Genomic DNA, 19,018 nt, shown 5'->3' with positions numbered 1-19,018 from the left:
GTTTTTGACCACATATTGCAGGTAGGTGAACTCAGGAGAATTTGTACAACAATCTGTATGATTCAATTAATCCTGTTACCCTTAAGAAAATGTAAAATTTGGCACAAAAAACATTTTCATTGGAAAAATGTGATTTGTTTTTTAAGGCTCAATGTTACAAGCTTCTGTCAAGGAGCTAAATACACATTTAGATAAGATTCCTAAAGGGTCTAGTTTCCAAAATTGTGTCAATTGTGGGAGATTTCCACTATTTAGCACATCAGGGGCTCTACAAACACGACATGGAGTTCGCTAATTATGCCAACAGATTTTACATTCAAAAATACAAATGGCGCTCCTTTCTTTCTGAGCCCTGCCGTTCACCCAAATAGCGGTTTTTACCCCACATATGGGGTATTGGCATGCTCAGGAAAAATTTCACAACAAATTGTATGGTTAATTTTTTCCTTTTACCCTTCTGAAAGTAAAAACAATCAAATTGGATCTAAATGAATTTTTTTGTGAAAAAAAGTTATATGTTTATTTTTTCTTCCGCATTTCATTAATTTCTGTGAAGCACTTGAAGGGTTAAAAAAAATATTGAATGTGGTTTTGAGCACCTTAAAGGATTAGCTATTAGAATGGTGCCACTTTTTGGTCTTTTCTGTTCTATAGGCCCCTCAAATTCACTTCAAATGGGATGTGGTCCCTAAAAAAATGGTTTTGCAAATTTTGTGTTAAAAATGAGATATCGCTGGTCAACTTTTAACTCTCATAAATTCCTAGCAAAAAATTGTTTAAAAAATTTTGCTGATGTAAATTAAACATGTGGGAAATGTGGATCTGTTATATGTTAAGTATTTTGTGTGACATGACTCTGATTTAAGGGTGTGTGCAGACGCTGCGGAATCCGCTGCGGATTAATCCGTACGGATTTTGCAAAAACCGCAGATAAACCGCAGGTCAAAAGACCTCCGGATTATCTGGGGTTTTGCCTGCGGTTTGGTCCTGCGGATTCACCATCTCCACAATGGTGGAGATAGGAACCCGCTGCGGATTCTGCAGAAAGAATTGACATGTCAATTCTTTCTGCGGTTTCAAAACCGCAGCAAATCCGCGCGGATTTTTCCGCAACGTCTACACAGCGTTTTTTTTTTACCATTCATTTGAATGGTACTGTACACCGCAGCTAAAACTGCTGCGGGTCCGCAGCGGCCAAAACCGCTGCGGAATCGCAGCGGAATCCGCAGCGTGTGCACATACCCTAAGGGCATAATTATTACAAAATTTTCAAATTGCATTTTTTTTTGGCCAAATTCCCAATTTTTCTGTAAATAAACGTATGTCATATCAAAGAAACTTTACCACTATCATGAATTATACTTTGTCATGAAAAAAAAACTATCTCAGAATCTGTGGAATACATTGAAGTTTTTCAGTTATGACCTAATAAAGTGAAAGTGGTCAGGAAGTTGAAAACAGGCTTCATGGTGAAGGGGGTTAACATAACATGTACTGATAAATGGGAAAGAGGTTCACAGTGGAGTGAAATGTAAAAAAGGTTTACCTCTGTATTTTTCGGGTTTTGCTTTTCTATGTCATTCATTGTGCTTGATTTTTGCACACCATTGATACCATCTTGGTGTTCATTTAATTATTTGCTTACTTTTTTACTGTATGTTTTCAATTCTTTCTCTATTTGCTATTTAACATATGGTTTAAATGAGTATTTATTTTGATAGACCAGAGATTAATAGACATGATATTACCGAATATGCTTATTTTTATTTATTTATTTTTAACTAGGAAAAGTGTATCCTTTCAACTTTAATATTTTTGTTATATTTTTAAAGAATATTTTTAGTATTTAAATAATTAAAAGTTATTATAGTCCACATAAGGAAATTAAATTAGGAATATACAAGTAACATTTTCTTTATACTGAAATTGATGTTCTGTTATTAATGCCAGCCACAGGACTAAGATATCAGCAAATGTGCCTTTATTAGGCTTACAACTGCCATGGCAAGACACTGGCAATCTGCAATTGCATCACAAGGATGATTCTTGGTACATGTGTTCCTTGATTCACAGATCGAGTGTATGAATTATTAATTTACTGATTATTAATTTACTGATTTCAAAAGTATTTTCAGAAAAATTGATCCCCTCTAGGCAAATTTTTTTTGCCTATGAATAGCAAATTTTAGTATCGGTAGTTTGCAATTGTTTTGAATATTAATTTACTTACCATATAACCTTTTCCATTGTGGTTCCTAGAATAGGGATAGAATGCACCAAGTTGCATCCATCGAGCACAGAGTTCATATGTAGTATCTCCAAAAAATCCACAAATGTCTGCACCAGTCTGTAAAAATTGAAAAATGCAAGAAATTTATTGCAAGGTTTTTGCTATGTAATCTGAGAGCAGTGTGACATAAAGATAGATAATTCCAGTGATGCCCCACTTACTTTGCTGCTTGGTGTAGCTTTTATAAAACCACTGCTTTCTTTCTTGTAGATATAGCAGTTCTCTCTGTAGCAACACCCACACCACTGATTGGCAGCTTTCTGTCTATACTATATATTGCCATAAAACTGACAATCAGTTGGTGGGGCAAGATACACAGAGCAAAAGGATTACATGGCACAGGACAACTAGTTCTCTAGTGATAACTAGAGTTAAGCTAATATCTTCGGTTCAAGCTATAGCGTTTGCCGAATAAGCTAAAGCGGGAACCTGGCTTCCTGGAGTGCACCAGTTGAACAGCTGATCACTGCCACAGCTGCATGTGTCGCGGCTGTGTCACAGTCACAGCACATGCATGGAGAGCAAAACACACAGTCTCTCTATGCATGTGCTGTGACAGTGACACAGCCTTGACACATGCAGCTGCGGCAGTGATCAGCTGTTCAGCCGGCACGATATAGGAACCCCGGATCACTCTATAGCTTATTCGGCAAGTGCAATAGCTTGCCGAATAAGAGGGGAACCAAAGATTTTCACTCAACTCTAGCAGAATCAGAGTCTCCTCCCCTACATCATGCAGCTCTCATAAAAACATATAACCAGCCATCATCAAGCAATGTTTAGTTTTTGGGCTTTTATTTTTCCCTGTCGCTCATAAAAGAGCTGTAATGTTTTATTTCCCTGCTGACTAAGCCATGTAAGGGCTTGTTTTTTAGGGTCTCGTTTTACTTTTGAATGGCACCCTCCACTTTATCAATAGGTTTACTTGAAAATGAAAAGAAATCAAAGTGAAGTGAAATTGCAAAAATAAGCAATTCCACAATTATTTGGGTTTTCTTTCTCAGCATTCATTCTACAGTAAAATGACTTGGATATCTGATTTGTCCAGGTCAGTATGATTACAATGATACCAAATGTCCCTTTTTTAAGTGGTGAAAAATAAACCCGGAAATTCAAACAAAAATAAAACCTAGTTTGAGACATCATTTTCAAAAATCTGTAACATTTTTTTCAATTAATGTAGCTGTGTTTGGACACATTGTTTGTTTGGTACTAAAAGCAGAAAGGATCAAGCTCAACCACTGTTAGGTGCTCAGGGGTAAAACAGTAAGACAATACAAAAGATCTAACCCCGGCACACTCCAAAAATATGAAGAGAACTTGTTGCTTTTAGAGTTTAATTAGTTTGTGCAAAATAGAGTGGTTTCCAAGCAATGTTTCGGCTCAGGCACGAGCCTTCGTCAGGATGAAAATCTTCTGGTAGTTATATCATGTGTAGGTTCCGGATTTTCAGATCGTCCTATTAAGTCTGTCAAAAAGTTGTCTTGCAAAGATGATGAAGTGCCCATAAAGTGTTATAAGAGGTAGTTCAGACCACAATGAGCCTTAATCACTTTTCATTCAGAAGGTTGCAGCTGGCTTGTGGCTCCCACCTGTGTCCTTGTTTGTGATCGCTTCAGTGTGTAGGCACATTGTGGTCTGAACTACCTCTTATAACACTTTATGGGCATGTCATCATCTTTGCAAGACCACTTTTTGACAGACTTCATAGTACAATCTGAAAATCCGGGACCTACACATGATATAACTACCAGAAGATGGTCTTCCTGATGAAGGCTCGTGCCTGAGCCAAAACATTGTTTGGAAACCACTCTTTTTTGCGCAAGACAAACTAATAAAACTCTAAAAGCAACAAGTTCTCTCTTCATATTGTTGAAGTGTGTCAGAGTTAGATCTTTTGTATTGTTTGTTTGGTAATCTGATGTTCTATAGTATATGTAATATAGGATATTTTTACTATTTGCAATGCTTTAATTGCTTATTAATTTATTTTTTAATTGTGACCGCTGAAAACCTGCAATTCCAGTATTTCAATTTTTTTCTCTTTAATTTTTTTTTCTCTTTACAGTTACAGACCGAGTTAGTTAATATTATATTATATTTAAATAGATTAGACTTTTCTCAAAACATTGATAACAAATTTGTATATGTTTTTTTATTTTTTAAAATTTTTATTATTAAGGGGAAGAGGTGGATGATTTCAAATTTGTTTTGAATTTTTATTTTGCTTACTTTTAAAGAAAAAATCTTTATCAGTTCCCTTATGGCACATTATCCTGTTATCATCTTTCCACTTCTACTATATACAGTAATACAACAGAATTGTCATGCATAGTAAAAGTCTCTGTCTATTATGACGTGCAATGACAGGCTGGATATAATAGAATATTATTAGCAGCATTAAAGAGGTTAACAACAGCAATTGATGGGAACACCTATAGCTGCTATCAGAGGCAGATGTCAGTTAAAAACATACAGTGAGGAAAATAAGTATTTGATACACTGACGATTTTGCAAGTTTTCCCACCTACAAAGAATGAAGAGATGTGTAATTTTTGTTGTACATACACTTCAACTGTGAGAGACAAAATCTAAGAATGAAAAAAAAGAAAATCACATTGAATGATTTTTAAAATATTAAATTGAATTTTATGACATGAAATAAGATTTTGATCACCTACCAACCACCGAGAATACTCGCTCTAACAGACTTGTTAGTTTTTGTTTAAGAAACCCTCCTACTCTGCACTCATTACCTGTATCAATTGCAGATGTTTGAATCTGCTACTTGTATAAAAGACACCTGTCCACACACTCAATCAATCACACTCCAACCTCTCCACCATAGCCAAGAACAAAGAGCTGTCTAAGGACACCAGGGGCAAAATTGTAGACCTGCACAAAGCTACGATATGCTACAGGACTGAAGGCAGCTTGGTGAAAAGGAAACAACTGTTGGTGCAATTATTAGAAAATGGAAGAATCACACTATGCCATCAAGAAAATCCTGCAAAGCACGCAAGGTTCCCCCTGCTCATGCCAGCATATATCCAGGCCCATTTGAAGTTCATCAATGACCATTTGGATGATCCAGAAGAGGCATGGGAGAAGGTCATGTGGTCAGATGAGACCAAAATAGAACTTTGTGGCATCAACTCCACTCACTTTGTTTGGTGGAAGAAAAATACTAAGTACAACACAAGAACACCATCCCAACCATGATGCATGGTGGGGGAAACATCATACTTTTTGGGTGCTTTTCTGCAAAAGAGAGCACCACTTCCCTGCCCAGGTCTTTGAACAAATGCAGTACAGGATGCAGCCAGCCCAAATAGCAAAGATGTTGCAAAACACAGGTGAAAAATACTAAATAGACAGCCTGGGTCTTGTATACATGGGTGTTCACATGGGATGCATTTAGAGAGTGCAGGCCAGCACACCTAATCAAATAGTAGGGGCGTGACTAATAAGCTGAGAACCAGACACTATGCATTACCTGCATGTGAAAAGCACCCTATACAGGGCTCTATTGTGCAAATGTATACTAAGCAGTCACCCCCTCCAAGAATGAGTAGGTTGCGAGTGGCTGTCTATTTAGTATTCTGCACTTGTGTTTTGCAACATCTTTTCTATATGCCCTGGCTGCATCATGCAGTGCATTTGTTTAAAGACCTGGGCAGGGAAGCAGTGCTGCACTTTTTTCTGCTGTATTTTTGAATTTTTGGAGGATTTTTAGCCCTCTTTTGTGGCTTTGCTATTAGTTTTCTGCAAAAGGAACAGGACAACTGCCCATTATTGGAGGGAGGATGGATGGGGTCAAATATCACAAGATTTTGGCCAAAATCCTCCTTCACTCAGTAAGAGCACTGAAGATGAGTCGTGGCTGGGTCTTCCATCATGACAATAACACAAAACACACAGCTAGGTCAACTAAGGAATGGCTCTGTAGGCAGCATTTCAAGGTCGTGGAGGGGCCTAGCCAGTCTCCAGACCTGAACCCAATAGAAAATCTTTGGAGTGTGCTGAAACTCAATGTTGCCCAGAGACAACCCTGAAACCTGAAAGACCAGGAGAAGATCTGTATGAAGGAGTGGGCCAAAAACACTGCTGCAATGTATGGAAACTTGGTCAAGAACTACAAGAAATATTTGTCCTCTGTAATTGCAAATAAAATTTTCTGTGACAAATATTAAGTTCTGTTTTTCTATTGTATCAAATACTTATTTCATGCAATAAATTGCAAATTAATTATGCTAAAATGCATACAATTTGATTTTCTGGATTTTTTTTTAGATTCTATCTCTCACAGGTGAAGTGTACCTATGATAAAAATTACAGACCTCTCCACTCTTTGCAGGTGGGAAAACTTGCAAAATTGACAAATCATTATTTTTCCCACGGTATCTGGTAACTGCCATTTGCGGAGCAGGCTCTGCTGCTGAGCTCCAAAGTCCATGATATGCTCCATGATGGATATAGTCATTGTGGTGTATTATGGGGTTAATTAGCAAAAACTTGTTGAAAGATTCCCTTTAAAAGTACTATTTTCAGAAGTATAAACTTCATACTGGAAGTAAAATAAAATGTTTTCTTACATAAGAAATGCCGAAAAGACTAAACTCCATCATACCTGAAAAACAAAGGAAATATATCATGCCTTTTACTCAAATTGCAAAACTTCTCTAGGTGAAAGAAGTATATTGGACACTGTGTTGCAAACATGTACAAAAGTAAATTACATATAAAAATGTATTTTTCTTCACATAATGCTGATGTTATCTTTCTGACAATAGCAAAAAAATCACAATGGCTGGTTTTCTACCTTTAAAATGTAATTTTGCAACACTTGCTTTAATCGAAAATCTTTGTATCTTTGTATTAACAAATATGATATATTTCTGAAACTTGGAATAAACTTTTTTTTATTGTGAAACCCACAGAGTAACAGATTCTGAATATAGATCTCAAGCTATACCCCCTCTTGATATTATTTGGGATGGAAAGATAGCTCAGTCTCTAAAATAGAGATTATTTTTGTTTAGCACTTAAAGGGAACCTGTAACTAGTTTTGGGTGATATAAGTTAAGGACATCACCTTTCAGAGCTGATATACCGCATTTTATAATGCCATATATCTGCCCCCAACCCGACCTGTAAGAGAAGAAAAATAACTTTTATTATACTCCCCTGCAGGGCAGTCCAGTCCGAGGGGTGCCTCCCATCTTCTTGTGATGTCCCTGTGTCATCCACAAAAGTCTCTTGGCATCGTGCTACTGTGCAGGTGTACTTCACACAAAGCAAGCAGGAGGGCGGTATCGCAAGAAGGGAAGCACCGGACCAATAAAAGCATTCTATAATGCTATATATCAGTCCTGAAGTGTGATGACCGTAACTTATATCGGCCAAACCTGGTGACAGGTTCGCTTTAAATGTTAGAGCATTGTTATAAATCAACTTCCTAATGTTTAAATTTTCACAAGTTATTGCACATGCTCACTTGATATATTGTTAATTTATATTTTCTGCGTAAAGGCAATCAAATACAATCTACAACATAAATTAATGATGTTAAAGAGTTACTGTCATTTTAGCTTTAATTACATAAACCAACAGTGAACATAAAATTGTAAGCAACTTTCTAAAACCCCCGTTACACACAGCGAGATCGCTAGCGATATCGCTAAAGCATCACCGATTTTGTGACGCAGCAGCGATATTGCTAGCGAAATCGCTATGTGGTCATACTTACCTCTGACCGGCTCCCCCGCTGGTTATCGCTGATCGCACAAGAACATCCTGGATCGTTTCTCGTCGGCCACTCCCTGCTTGGCTTCCTGCTGGCGCCGACGAGCGACGCGTGGACGTGGGCGGGAGGACGTCTTCATCGCCGCGTCTGACAGGTAAGTAACGACCGCTGACCGCTGCTATGTCACTGGCGAGATCTGCCTGTTTGGCAGCTCACTAGCGACCATTTAGCGATGCACCAACGATCCTGACCGGGTCGTATCGTGGTCGGAATCGCTGGTGCATCACTAAATGTAACGATACCCTAATATAATGTAATTAATCTTAATCGATTCTCACTGGCCCACTGGTAAAATCAGTATTCAGTGAAAGGAGATTTTCCCACTTATGAGATAGGGAATGGTAGTTAGTGCTTTTAGAATACTATGAAGAGGCAAGAGGAAATAGGAGCTTGAGGCAGACACAGACATTCTTCTGAAAATCCCTTAGAATCTCATAATCATCAACTGATATCTCCGACCTCTGTAATGGAAAAGTCCATTTTCACTGAATACAAATTTTTCCAATGATTTAAACATTTTTACAACGAACAAGTCCGTGTTCATCACAAGACACTGGAGGTCCATTGCCTAGTGCAAAAAGCTGCAGGGGGTGGTGCAAAAAAAGAGGGAAGACTTTTTTTTACCTTCCCTCACCTTTTTGATAAAGGGGGAGCATGCACCTCTATTCATTTGTATTAGCATCTATAATTCATCAGTACGCACCTCTAGCCACATTGTACACATCCACATTAACACTTGGAGTGTGCTACTTTGCTCATCCAGTGTGAATTGTTATCGCAAGTGTAGATATCCAAGTGGTTTTAGACAACTACATCTCTTACTAAGTGAGCGCTGTCAATCAATACAAGGAACTGGCTTTTGTATGCAAATATTAGGGCAAAAGGGTGCATCAAGGCATAGGTCACACCAAGGATGAACTGAAGCCCCTTCATTTACATATTAAAAAGTAGATTGTTCGATTTAGAATGACAAGTCTGCAGTCACTCTTTTTCCACTATGAGGATTTTGTTCTGGAGTAAGCATATTGCATACTTAACTGCTGTTCCCAGTGCAGACACAGATGAATTTTTGTGGCACACAGTGCATGTGCTGGATGCATTCACATGTCTGCAGTCACACAGAGTGACTTCAGACTTGTCATTTTAGACTGCACAACCCCTTTAAGCTACACTGTATATGATGTTTGTAAATACATTTTTGCATATGTTTATGCAGTTTAATTGGCATTTTGGGGGTGACAGATTCCTTTAGATAAGCTGAAAAGTAATTTCACCAGACAAATTAACATTTTGCTTATGTATTGGGTGATTGACAGCTTGTCTAGGTAGACTAATAATCGGTTTCCCATTATTGGCAGCATTGTAAATGAACCTCAGAGAGTAACTAAACTTTTGGGAGACATTTTATGTTTTATGCACCAAAATTTGGAGCAGATCGGTAGGGAATCTAGTCCTGAGACCCCCAAACACAGTTGAAAAGACGTTTTAGAAAATTGCACACAGCACAGAGCAGCTGCAGAAAAAAGTCATAGCTCTGTCTCCTAAGCTGTGTAATTCTAAGAGATCTTTTGAGCAATCAGCAGGGATCTCAGGACCCAGATCCATACCAAAGTGCTCAGAATTAAAAGACCTAAAACATGCAAGATATCTCACAAAAGTTAAGGCATTTTTTAAATGTTTTTGGTAGAGCTACTGCCTGCACCTCATCAGTACTTTGGTTTCTGTATGGTCCACAGTCTGATGACCTCTAGTAACAGCAGCTCCTATCAACTTATCATTGTTAAAGACTAGGAACTGCAGTTTCTTGTGATACAATTGGCTGCCCTGACATTGCAATTTATTGCTTTACTAAATTTGGTAATGTAGCCATGTACCGACTGTGGTTCTGGCAATGTAGTTGTGTACCAATGGTGGTTCTAGTGATGTATTCATACACCGACAGAGGTTCTGGTGATGTAGTAGAGTACTTATGATAGTTTTGGTGATGTAGTTGTGTACCGATGATTCTGGTTATGTATTTACGATTATTATGGTTATGTAGTTATGTAAAATTGTGGTTCTGGTGATGTAGTCATGAACTGATGTTGGTTCTGGTGATGTACTCATGTACCAACAGTTGTTAAGGTGATGTAGTCATGTAGATATAGCAATATATAACTTATTAGACTTGCTATTAAATCATTAATGGGACAGTTTCCCAGACTAAAAAATGTAGCTGTCTGTATGAGACCACATATGTCAGCTGAAGAAGTATTTGACTAAACCTTACATACACTATAGACAGCTATCCTATCATTCGCCTAATAGCCATCTCGCCTGACTCTCCCATACACAAGAGAGCTCACTTTGTCACTTTATCAAGTGGTCTTGTGTTCTCTATGAGAGAGCTGCTGCTAGACATCTCTGGCGGTGAAATGTTAGAGAACAAAAGGATCCACAGTCTGAAATCAGACATGCTGGATCCTTATCTCCCTGACAATCATCACAATGTCATCCAAACCTGCCTATCTCTGGGTTCACTAACTTTAGTCTAAAGGGCCTGTCACACTAAGCGATATCGCTAGCAATATCGCTATAACGTCACTGGTTTTTGTGAACTACAGCGATATTGCTAGCGATATCGTTATGTCTGATACTTACCTCCGACCGCTCCCCCGCTGGTTATCGCTGATCGCGCGAGAATGTCATGGACCGTTTCTCGTCGTCAGCTTCCTGCTGGGCTTCCTGCTGTGACGACGAGTGACGCGTGGACGCGGGCGGGAGGACATCATGATCACCTCGTCTGACAAGTAAGTAGCGACCCCCAACCCCAGCGATGTCGCTGGTGAGATCTGCTTGTGTGGCAGCTCACTAGCGACCACTTAGCGATGCACCAGCGATCCTGACCGCGTCATATCGCTGGTCGGGATCGCTGGTACATCGCTAAGTGTGACAGTACCTTTATGTGTGTAAGTGCCTTAACTACTATCTAAAGGGTAAGTAAACATTTAGACATTTGCGAATCCTGTGAGGTATTTCAGGCAGAAGACACACTAGTGTCTTTTTTTTGCGACTTTAATTTTTTGCTTCTTTTCTAACATCTTTTTGCAACCATTTTATCTTAATTTAAGTTGTAGTACTAGTGACTTGCTTCCAAGGGGTAGCCACTCAAACCACTGTTAGGTTACCTATTTTAACTGCTTGACGTCTTTGAAAACCTGAAGCAGTTAAAAGAAGCTCAAAAGACTGAACATATGCACAGCAAGTGCAAATAATGATTCGTTGCAGAGTTTAGTATTTTTTCTTCTGGCAAGTTACATAGCATATCTAATTTAAATAGATGTATGTGCATGCTCATAGTTTGACTTATCAGTAGGGGGCATAACCACTTAAAGTGCTTAGGGCAGCATGAATGCCAAATACAGCCCTGATGATGAATGATTAGTCCAGAAGGAGGATGAAGCAGATTTCTCTGATAAGATATTTCATAAAGTTTCTGATTATCACATGTACTATAGATTTATGAAAAAAATTAAAACTCTTAAGGGACTGTTAATTTTAAATGTATCAGAATAAAATTAGGATGAAAAAAAACATCGCAATAGGGCTTTATCCAAAGGAGATAAAAGTGTTTAAATAAGGTTACACTAACCTGATATAGTTGTGTATGCACAACATTTTAATCACTTATACATCCAGCTGCTGCCTGTTCAACAGGTCATCAGACTGGGAAAACAGAGATGTTTATTTTATTGTGACTGGGCATGCTATATGACATACATTTACACTTATAAAGAGGCTTTACAGATAATCAGCACTTCTGGTATCCCATATAATAAATCCAAATCCTATTTCAAAGTACTACAGACTTCTTCATCCGGACAAGAAAAGTATGACTAAATATCGAAAAGATGCATGCACTTTAGGTCTGAATTTGGATTTATTATATGGGTTACTAGCAGTGCCGATTATCTGCAAATCCTCCTTATAAATATAAATGTATGTCGTATTGCATGCTCAGTCACAATTAAATAAACATTAGAGATGAGTGAGCACTAAAATGCTCAGATGCTCATTACACAAACCAAGCAATTCCTAATGCTCGGATGCTTGTTTCAAGTAACGAGTATAATGGGGTCAATGGGAAATCGGAGCATATTTCCTGCAGATACTACAAGAAAGATCTGGTGGGCAGTGAAAATGTTGAAATGGATTGAAAAAGTGCTGAATGTATGGAGAACAGCATGGGGAAAACCCATAGAAGCATCTCTGACTTCCAGATCGCTGCTGAGAACAGTGATGTCACACTTTTACTCCACTTTAATGACTGACAATAAAACATTCAAAATCAACGTGAAAGTGGAGTTTTCAGGAAAAAAAATATTAAGAAAGATTTTTTCCTGTATAATCACTTGTCTATAAGGCAAAATTTAAAAAAGATTAAAAAATATAATAATTTAAGTAAACCAAAAAATTTTATTACATTTCATTAAATTTGCATACATTTTAACAAAAGAAAATTGGAAATTTCAGTGCAATTTATGTAGGAAGCAAGAACTGCCAAAAATTAGATGGAAGAGGAGACTCAGATACACCCTATATTAGATATAATGGAGGGTTTCCTATAAATTATGATCAAACTGTCATGTAGTGGTACTAGCAGACTCATAAAAGGTTAAGCAGTAAGTGCAAGCCTGCCAAAAATTACCAGCATAATCATCCATACACCAGGCACCAACTGTAGTGCTTCATTCAAAATATTGTAAACATAGTGTAGTTGTGGTACTCCTAAACTCATAAAGCTCTGCACACAGTGCAAAGCCTGCAAAAAAATGCAAGCAGGGTCATCTTTATACCCTTGAAGGCACCAACTGTAGTTCCTTATTCAAATATTGTGAACAAAGTGCAGTTGTGGTACTCCTACTCTCTTAAAGGCTCTTCTTTACACAGTGCAAAGCCAAAAATAAGTTATAAGGATGGTCATATGGTCATCCATAAACCCTTGAAGACAAAAACTGGCAACCTTCATTCAAATATTTTGAAAGTTTAGTTGATGCATTCCTACACTAATAAAGACTTTGCACAAAGTGCAAAGCCAGGAAAAAATGATTTGGAGGGTAATATCATAATCCATAGACTTTTGAAGGCAACAATTTGAGGGCCTCATTAAAATATTTTGAAAGGGCTGTTTATGTACACTCATAAAGGCTTTGTGCAAAGTGCAAAGCCAGGAAAAAATTATAAGGAGGGTCATTCAGTTATCCACAAACCATTAATGGCAACAACTGAAATATTTTGAAAATTTAGCAGATGTAATCCTTCACTCATAATGTATAAAGTCTTTGCACTCAGTGCAAAGCCAGGAACAAAAATATAAGGAGGGGAATACAGTTATCCTCTTTAGGTGTTTGTTTCTTCTGCTTCCTTGGAGGCTGGGAAACTGCCTCCACCTGCTTCCTGGAGCCAGATTCCCAGCTTCCTGGGCTGTAAGTGACCCAGCTTCAGTTTTTGCCAGAGCCCCTGACATGTAGAAATGGGCAACAGCCCCTTGTGTCACTTGCACCACTGCCTGCTCCCGTATAGGAGGTAGGAAACCCAAAGGAAAGTCTGATATCTTGGGGAAATGGCCCCATCTCGAGTCAAATTGAGAAGCTTCTCCCAGGCCTTTTCATTTCACTAAAAGGGTTCATTCTTCTTCCCCCCATCTTAGACCACACCACAGAACACCAGCCACCAGCTCTAGCAGCCTTCAAGAAAGTGTTACATCTCCATTGCCTGCTGGTTAGTGCTGGTTGGTGCAGCAGCTAAATATTTTGCAATGGACTTCAAAACCCTATTCCCTGCCTAGAGACTGTATTCTGCCACTCTCCCTGCTCCTTTAAATTTCCCTAGGCTAAATGCAGAATTTATCTGATACAAACAGATCACAAGATTAGTCCTTAGAAGGACTGTTTCTCTATGGAGGACTAATTGAATCCAGAAAATTTTTGATCACTTTTCTGGAGTGTTACATACCACTGAAATGTGAAACAAAGCCTGGAATACTCTATGATTTCAAATTCAATCCAGAAAAAAAAATGAGCACTTTTATGGAGTGTTATATACTCCCAAAATGTAACACAAAGCACTTAATATTCTATGGATGACTAACTGAATCCAGAAAAAAATGTCAACACTTTTTTGTGTATAATATACCACCAAAATGCAGAACAAAACAGATAATACTTCATCAATTACAGATTCAATCCAGAACACTTAAATGTAAAACAAATCTCTATGAGTAAGAAGTTGAATCCAGATACATTTTTGAACTTTTTTTGAAGTGTTGTTAATACCATCAAAATGTAAAGCAATGTGCATAAAACTCTATGTATGACTGAATACAGAACAAAAATTTGAACGTGTTTTTGGAGTGTCATATACCACTGTAATGTAGCAATAAGCACATAATAATCTATGGATGACAATATAGTCAATTTTTCACCCAAAAAAGGAATGTGATTATGTGCAGCAGCTATATATTTTGCAATGGACTTCAAAACCCATCCTCTGCCTAGAGACTGTATTCTGCCACTCTTCCTGCTCCTGTAACTGTCCCTAGGCTAAATGCAGAATTTTGGGGCACAAGCGCATTGGTTGGGCATCAGCATAGGTAAGGTGCTTTGTTGTCATTATCTTTAATGCATTTTGGGGCATTGATTTGGCCATTACTACTAACCACAGTTATTATACTATGCTTTGGGCTGAATTTTATGTGTGACCAATATAGCACGCTTTGCTTGCTTTGTATTATACAATTACATCCTTTGTCCTGCTTCTTTGTTACCTGTGGAGGCAACCCAGTATATGTATATATCTATTCCCTTTATGCACTATGCACTTTATCTGATGAACGTCATTTTTGTCTTGCATGACTGGGGTTACCCCATATGTTCACATTGGATGCCCTCCATTGCTCTCATGTTTACATTGCTATTGTCTGTTTTTCTATTTAAATTCACCTTGTGTATGGATTTAATTTTCTACTTTGTACGTGTCTTGTTTATTCTTGATATATGGCATTAATAAAGACAATCCATGATTTTATAGGATTTATCTTTGTGGATTAAATAATATTTAGGCACTTTTTTTGGTTCCATACTAATACCAGGATATCCAAAACTCTCTGTCTCTAATGATTCTAAAATGCAGAATTTATCTGATACAAACAGCAGACCACAAGATTATCCCTAAGGCCTGTTTCACACATCAGTTTTTTCTGTCAGTTGTAATCCGCCTGTGTACGGACATGAACGTGTGCCACTGGACCGTTTTTTTTACGGATACGGTGAAGGAAGAAATTTAAAGGAACCGCTGTCTGGGGAGGGGAGGAGAGAGAGAGAGAGAATTTTTCAGCCACCAGAACAGAGTTTAGGGTTAAATTTGCGTCCGAGGCAAGCCCTCCGGGCATGCGCAATGTAAAATGCGGATCCAGCCGCCCGAAAAAATGTTGCATTGTCCGTCCAGACATGTCGGCGGATGCCAAAATTTTCACGGATCTGCAAAAAATCGGATCCAACGGATGGCCATCCACCAAGATCCGCCGGCAATGCAACTCAATGGGAAAAAAACGGATCCGCTAAGCAAAATGGCGGATCCGTTTTTTTTGCAAAATGGCGGATTTTGACTGATGGTAACATATGGATGTGTGAAACAGGCCTTAGACGGACTGTTAGCATGATAGTTCAGCATCAGCACAAGTATCAACACTGTAGGACTCTGATTAGTTAAAATATGCACACACAGGCCTGGATAGCACTGCTGTCTTCCTCCAATCAGAACTGTCCGTGAGCTGTGCAATGGCATCAGTGAGCTGAGTGCGGTGGCACCAACCCTTTTATAACCTCTGATGAGTTCATGCAGCCAGCCAATCACAGTAAAGCCACTGTCAATAAAACTACGGCATTATAGTGACTGGCAGGCAATCCCGTATGCTTATTGGCTTTTTAACAGGAGTCAAACATGTGCTGTGGGATTCGAGCTGCAAATCTGAACACCAGCCATTGCTCATTCAGTGCCGAGCACCCAGATACTCGAGTAATATCCAAGCATCACCGAGCATGTTCACTCATCCCTAATAAACATATGTATCTATAGAGGAAAAAAATAATTGCATCTGAACGTTGCTAAAATTAAGACAAAAATGTTAAATTAATAATGTTGAAAGGGAAAAAAACTTTAATGATAATAAAATCTATTTAATCTATCACAAAAAGAAACATCATTTCTGTGGATAGCTTTTACAAATGCAGAGCTGATAAAACTGCATATTGTAAAAGCAGCCCTATTTTATTATGGTAAAAATTCAGTTCAGTCCAGAAAAAGCTTAAACATATTGTATATACCATGATTATGACTAAGTACAATAATGTTATTTATCTTTGATGTTAAATTTACATTTTCTTCAAAAATAGTTTAAAGACCCTCTCTCATATTAGTGCACATAAATGACTGTAATTGTATCACATCCTACAACTTTAATCACCAGGGCTTTAATGTTCCTATTCTCCCTTATATGTCTGAAAGCAAAAATTCTGTCATTTATGTTCTTCTTCAATGTGCACAACTATATTTTGTGATGTATTTATGGCAGCTACTGTACCAATTTCAACATAACATTGTCCAGGCCAGCCACATTGCATTATTACTTACCAATAATAGATTTATCAATTTGATTCCAGGCAGCAGTGTTATCTCCAAGCCAATGTCCTATCCACTGTCCAACTGTTGGAAATGTTGAACGGCCGACAATAATGCCTCTCTTTCCAGTTATATTGCGCAGAACACTTTGAAGAAAACATAGCATAATATGCGAATAAATATATTATATATATAGTAGCTGAAGAGCCCGGCGTTGCTCAGGCATAGTAGCCAACTGTGGTTAGTTTTAACAAATTAAAATGATTATATTGCACATAAAAACATTTCACATCATATATTCAAAACTACAGATTTGCAACACAAATTAACTAAACGATTACCCAAGTATTGATTTTATTTTATTTTCAACTCATTCAAGAGCTTTTTGATAAATAACATTTTTGTTTTTTCCTTTCGGTGCAAAGATGAACAGATTTTTGGCAGTCCCCACTCTTGAACAAACCACATAAAGTTGATCATGAGAAAATCATGGAGATTGCAAATCGATCCCTACTACTTTCAAGAAAATCCCTGAGCCTTGTTAATGGATATTGCAAATGCCAGTTGAAGTGAAAACTGGAGGTGTTTCAAATCAAAAGGCAAATCAGATGGAATGAGTGGAATTCTTGGAATGAAAATGTCCTCTCCTTTGGCACCTCCTGCTGCTGAGCTGTGTATCTAATCCTGTCCTGTGTGATAATGTTTCCTGAGCCGTGTATCTAATCCTATCCTGTGTGATACAGTCTGCTGAGCCATGTATCTAATACTAACCTGTGTATTACTGTCTGCTGAGCTGTGTATCTAATCCTATCCTGTGCGATACAGTCTGCTTAGCCGTGTATCTAATCCTATCCTGTGTATTACTGTCTGCTGAGCCATGTACCTAATCCTATCCTGTGTTTACTGTCTGCTGAGCCGTGTATCTAATCCTATCCTGTGTGATACTGTCTGCTGAGCCGTGTATCTAATCCTATCCTGTGTGATACTGTCTGCTGAGCCATGTATCTAATCCTATCCTGTGTGATACTGTCTGCTGAGCTGTGTATCTAATCCTATCCTGTGTATTACTGTCTGCTGAGCCATGTATCTAATCCTATCCTGTTTTACTGTCTGCTGAGCCGTGTATCTAACCCTATCCTGTGTGATACTGACTGCTGAGACGTATATCTAATCCTCTTCTGTGTGATACTGTCTGCTGAGCTGTGTATCTAATCCTATCCTGTATGTTATTATCTGCTGAGCTGTGTATCTAATCCTATCCTGTGTGATACTGTCTGCTGAGCCATGTATCTAATCCTATCCTGTGTGATACTGACTGCTGAGCCGTGTATCTAATCCTATCCTGTGTGATACTGACTGCTGAGCCATGTGTCTAATCCTATCCTGTGTGATACTGTCTGCTGAGCCATGTGTCTAATCCTATTCTGTGTGATACTGACTGCTGAGCCGTGTATCTAATCTTATCCTCTACAATACTGACTGCTGAGCTGTGTATCTAATCCTACCCTGTGTGATACTGACTGCGACTGCTGAGCTGTGTATCTAATCCTATCCTGGGTGATACAGTCTGCTGAGCTTTGTATCTAATCTTATGCTGTGTGATACTGACTGCTGAGCCGTGTATCTAACCCTATCTTGTGTGATACTGACTGCCGAGCTGTGTATCTAATCCTATCCTGTGTGATACTGGGCTCCCCCTGTAGTCGGTGTCAGTGGGTGGTTTGTATCGGCACGGTAATAAATTGTGTTCTTTCCAGTTTTACAGAAGGACGATAACACCATAGAAATGATAATAATAATAGGCCTCAGTTACCACAACTGTCTACAAGGAAAACTGTTGCTCATAGCAAACAATCACAGCTCAGCTTCATTTAAACTGCTCTGGTGAAAGGAAAGATGCTTATTGATTGGTTGCTATGTGGAGTGGACATGGCTGATACACATACACACATACACTCATATATATATAACACATATAGAAATAATATATATGTATATATGGGTGTGTGTGTGAATTTGTTGTATGTGTATTTATTTTATGTGTGAAGCTAGGAAACGAGTAAATTATTATTATTGTTATTATTATTTATTTATATAGCGCCATTAATTCCATGGTGCTGTACATGAGAAGGGGTTACATACAGAGTTATAGATATCATTAACAGTAAACAAATTTACAGTGACAGACTGGTGCAGAGGGGAGAGGACCCGGTCCTTGTGGACTTACATTCTACATTGTAAATTCAGACAGACCACAGAAAGAA

General features: G+C 38.3%; 1 protein-coding gene across 1 annotated transcript in view; it reads right to left on the bottom strand.

Moving 5' to 3' along the window:
* SI (sucrase-isomaltase) overlaps nt 1-19,018 on the bottom strand; it is a 511,413-nt gene that overhangs the window by 50,682 nt on the left and 441,713 nt on the right. Inside the window, exons 62-64 of the mRNA XM_073578947.1 lie at nt 16,767-16,900; nt 6,886-6,920; nt 2,231-2,347 (exon numbers count right to left, since the gene is read on the bottom strand). Of these exons, the coding sequence (XP_073435048.1) occupies nt 2,231-2,347; nt 6,886-6,920; nt 16,767-16,900 (286 nt within the window). The remainder of the gene's footprint in view (nt 1-2,230; nt 2,348-6,885; nt 6,921-16,766; nt 16,901-19,018) is intronic.

The sequence above is a fragment of the Dendrobates tinctorius genome, unplaced genomic scaffold (assembly GCF_039654945.1).
Source record: "Dendrobates tinctorius isolate UK_male_01 unplaced genomic scaffold, ASM3965494v1 ptg000060l, whole genome shotgun sequence".
NCBI lineage: Eukaryota > Metazoa > Chordata > Amphibia > Anura > Dendrobatidae > Dendrobates > Dendrobates tinctorius.
This window is presented reverse-complemented; position numbering and strand designations above follow the sequence as displayed.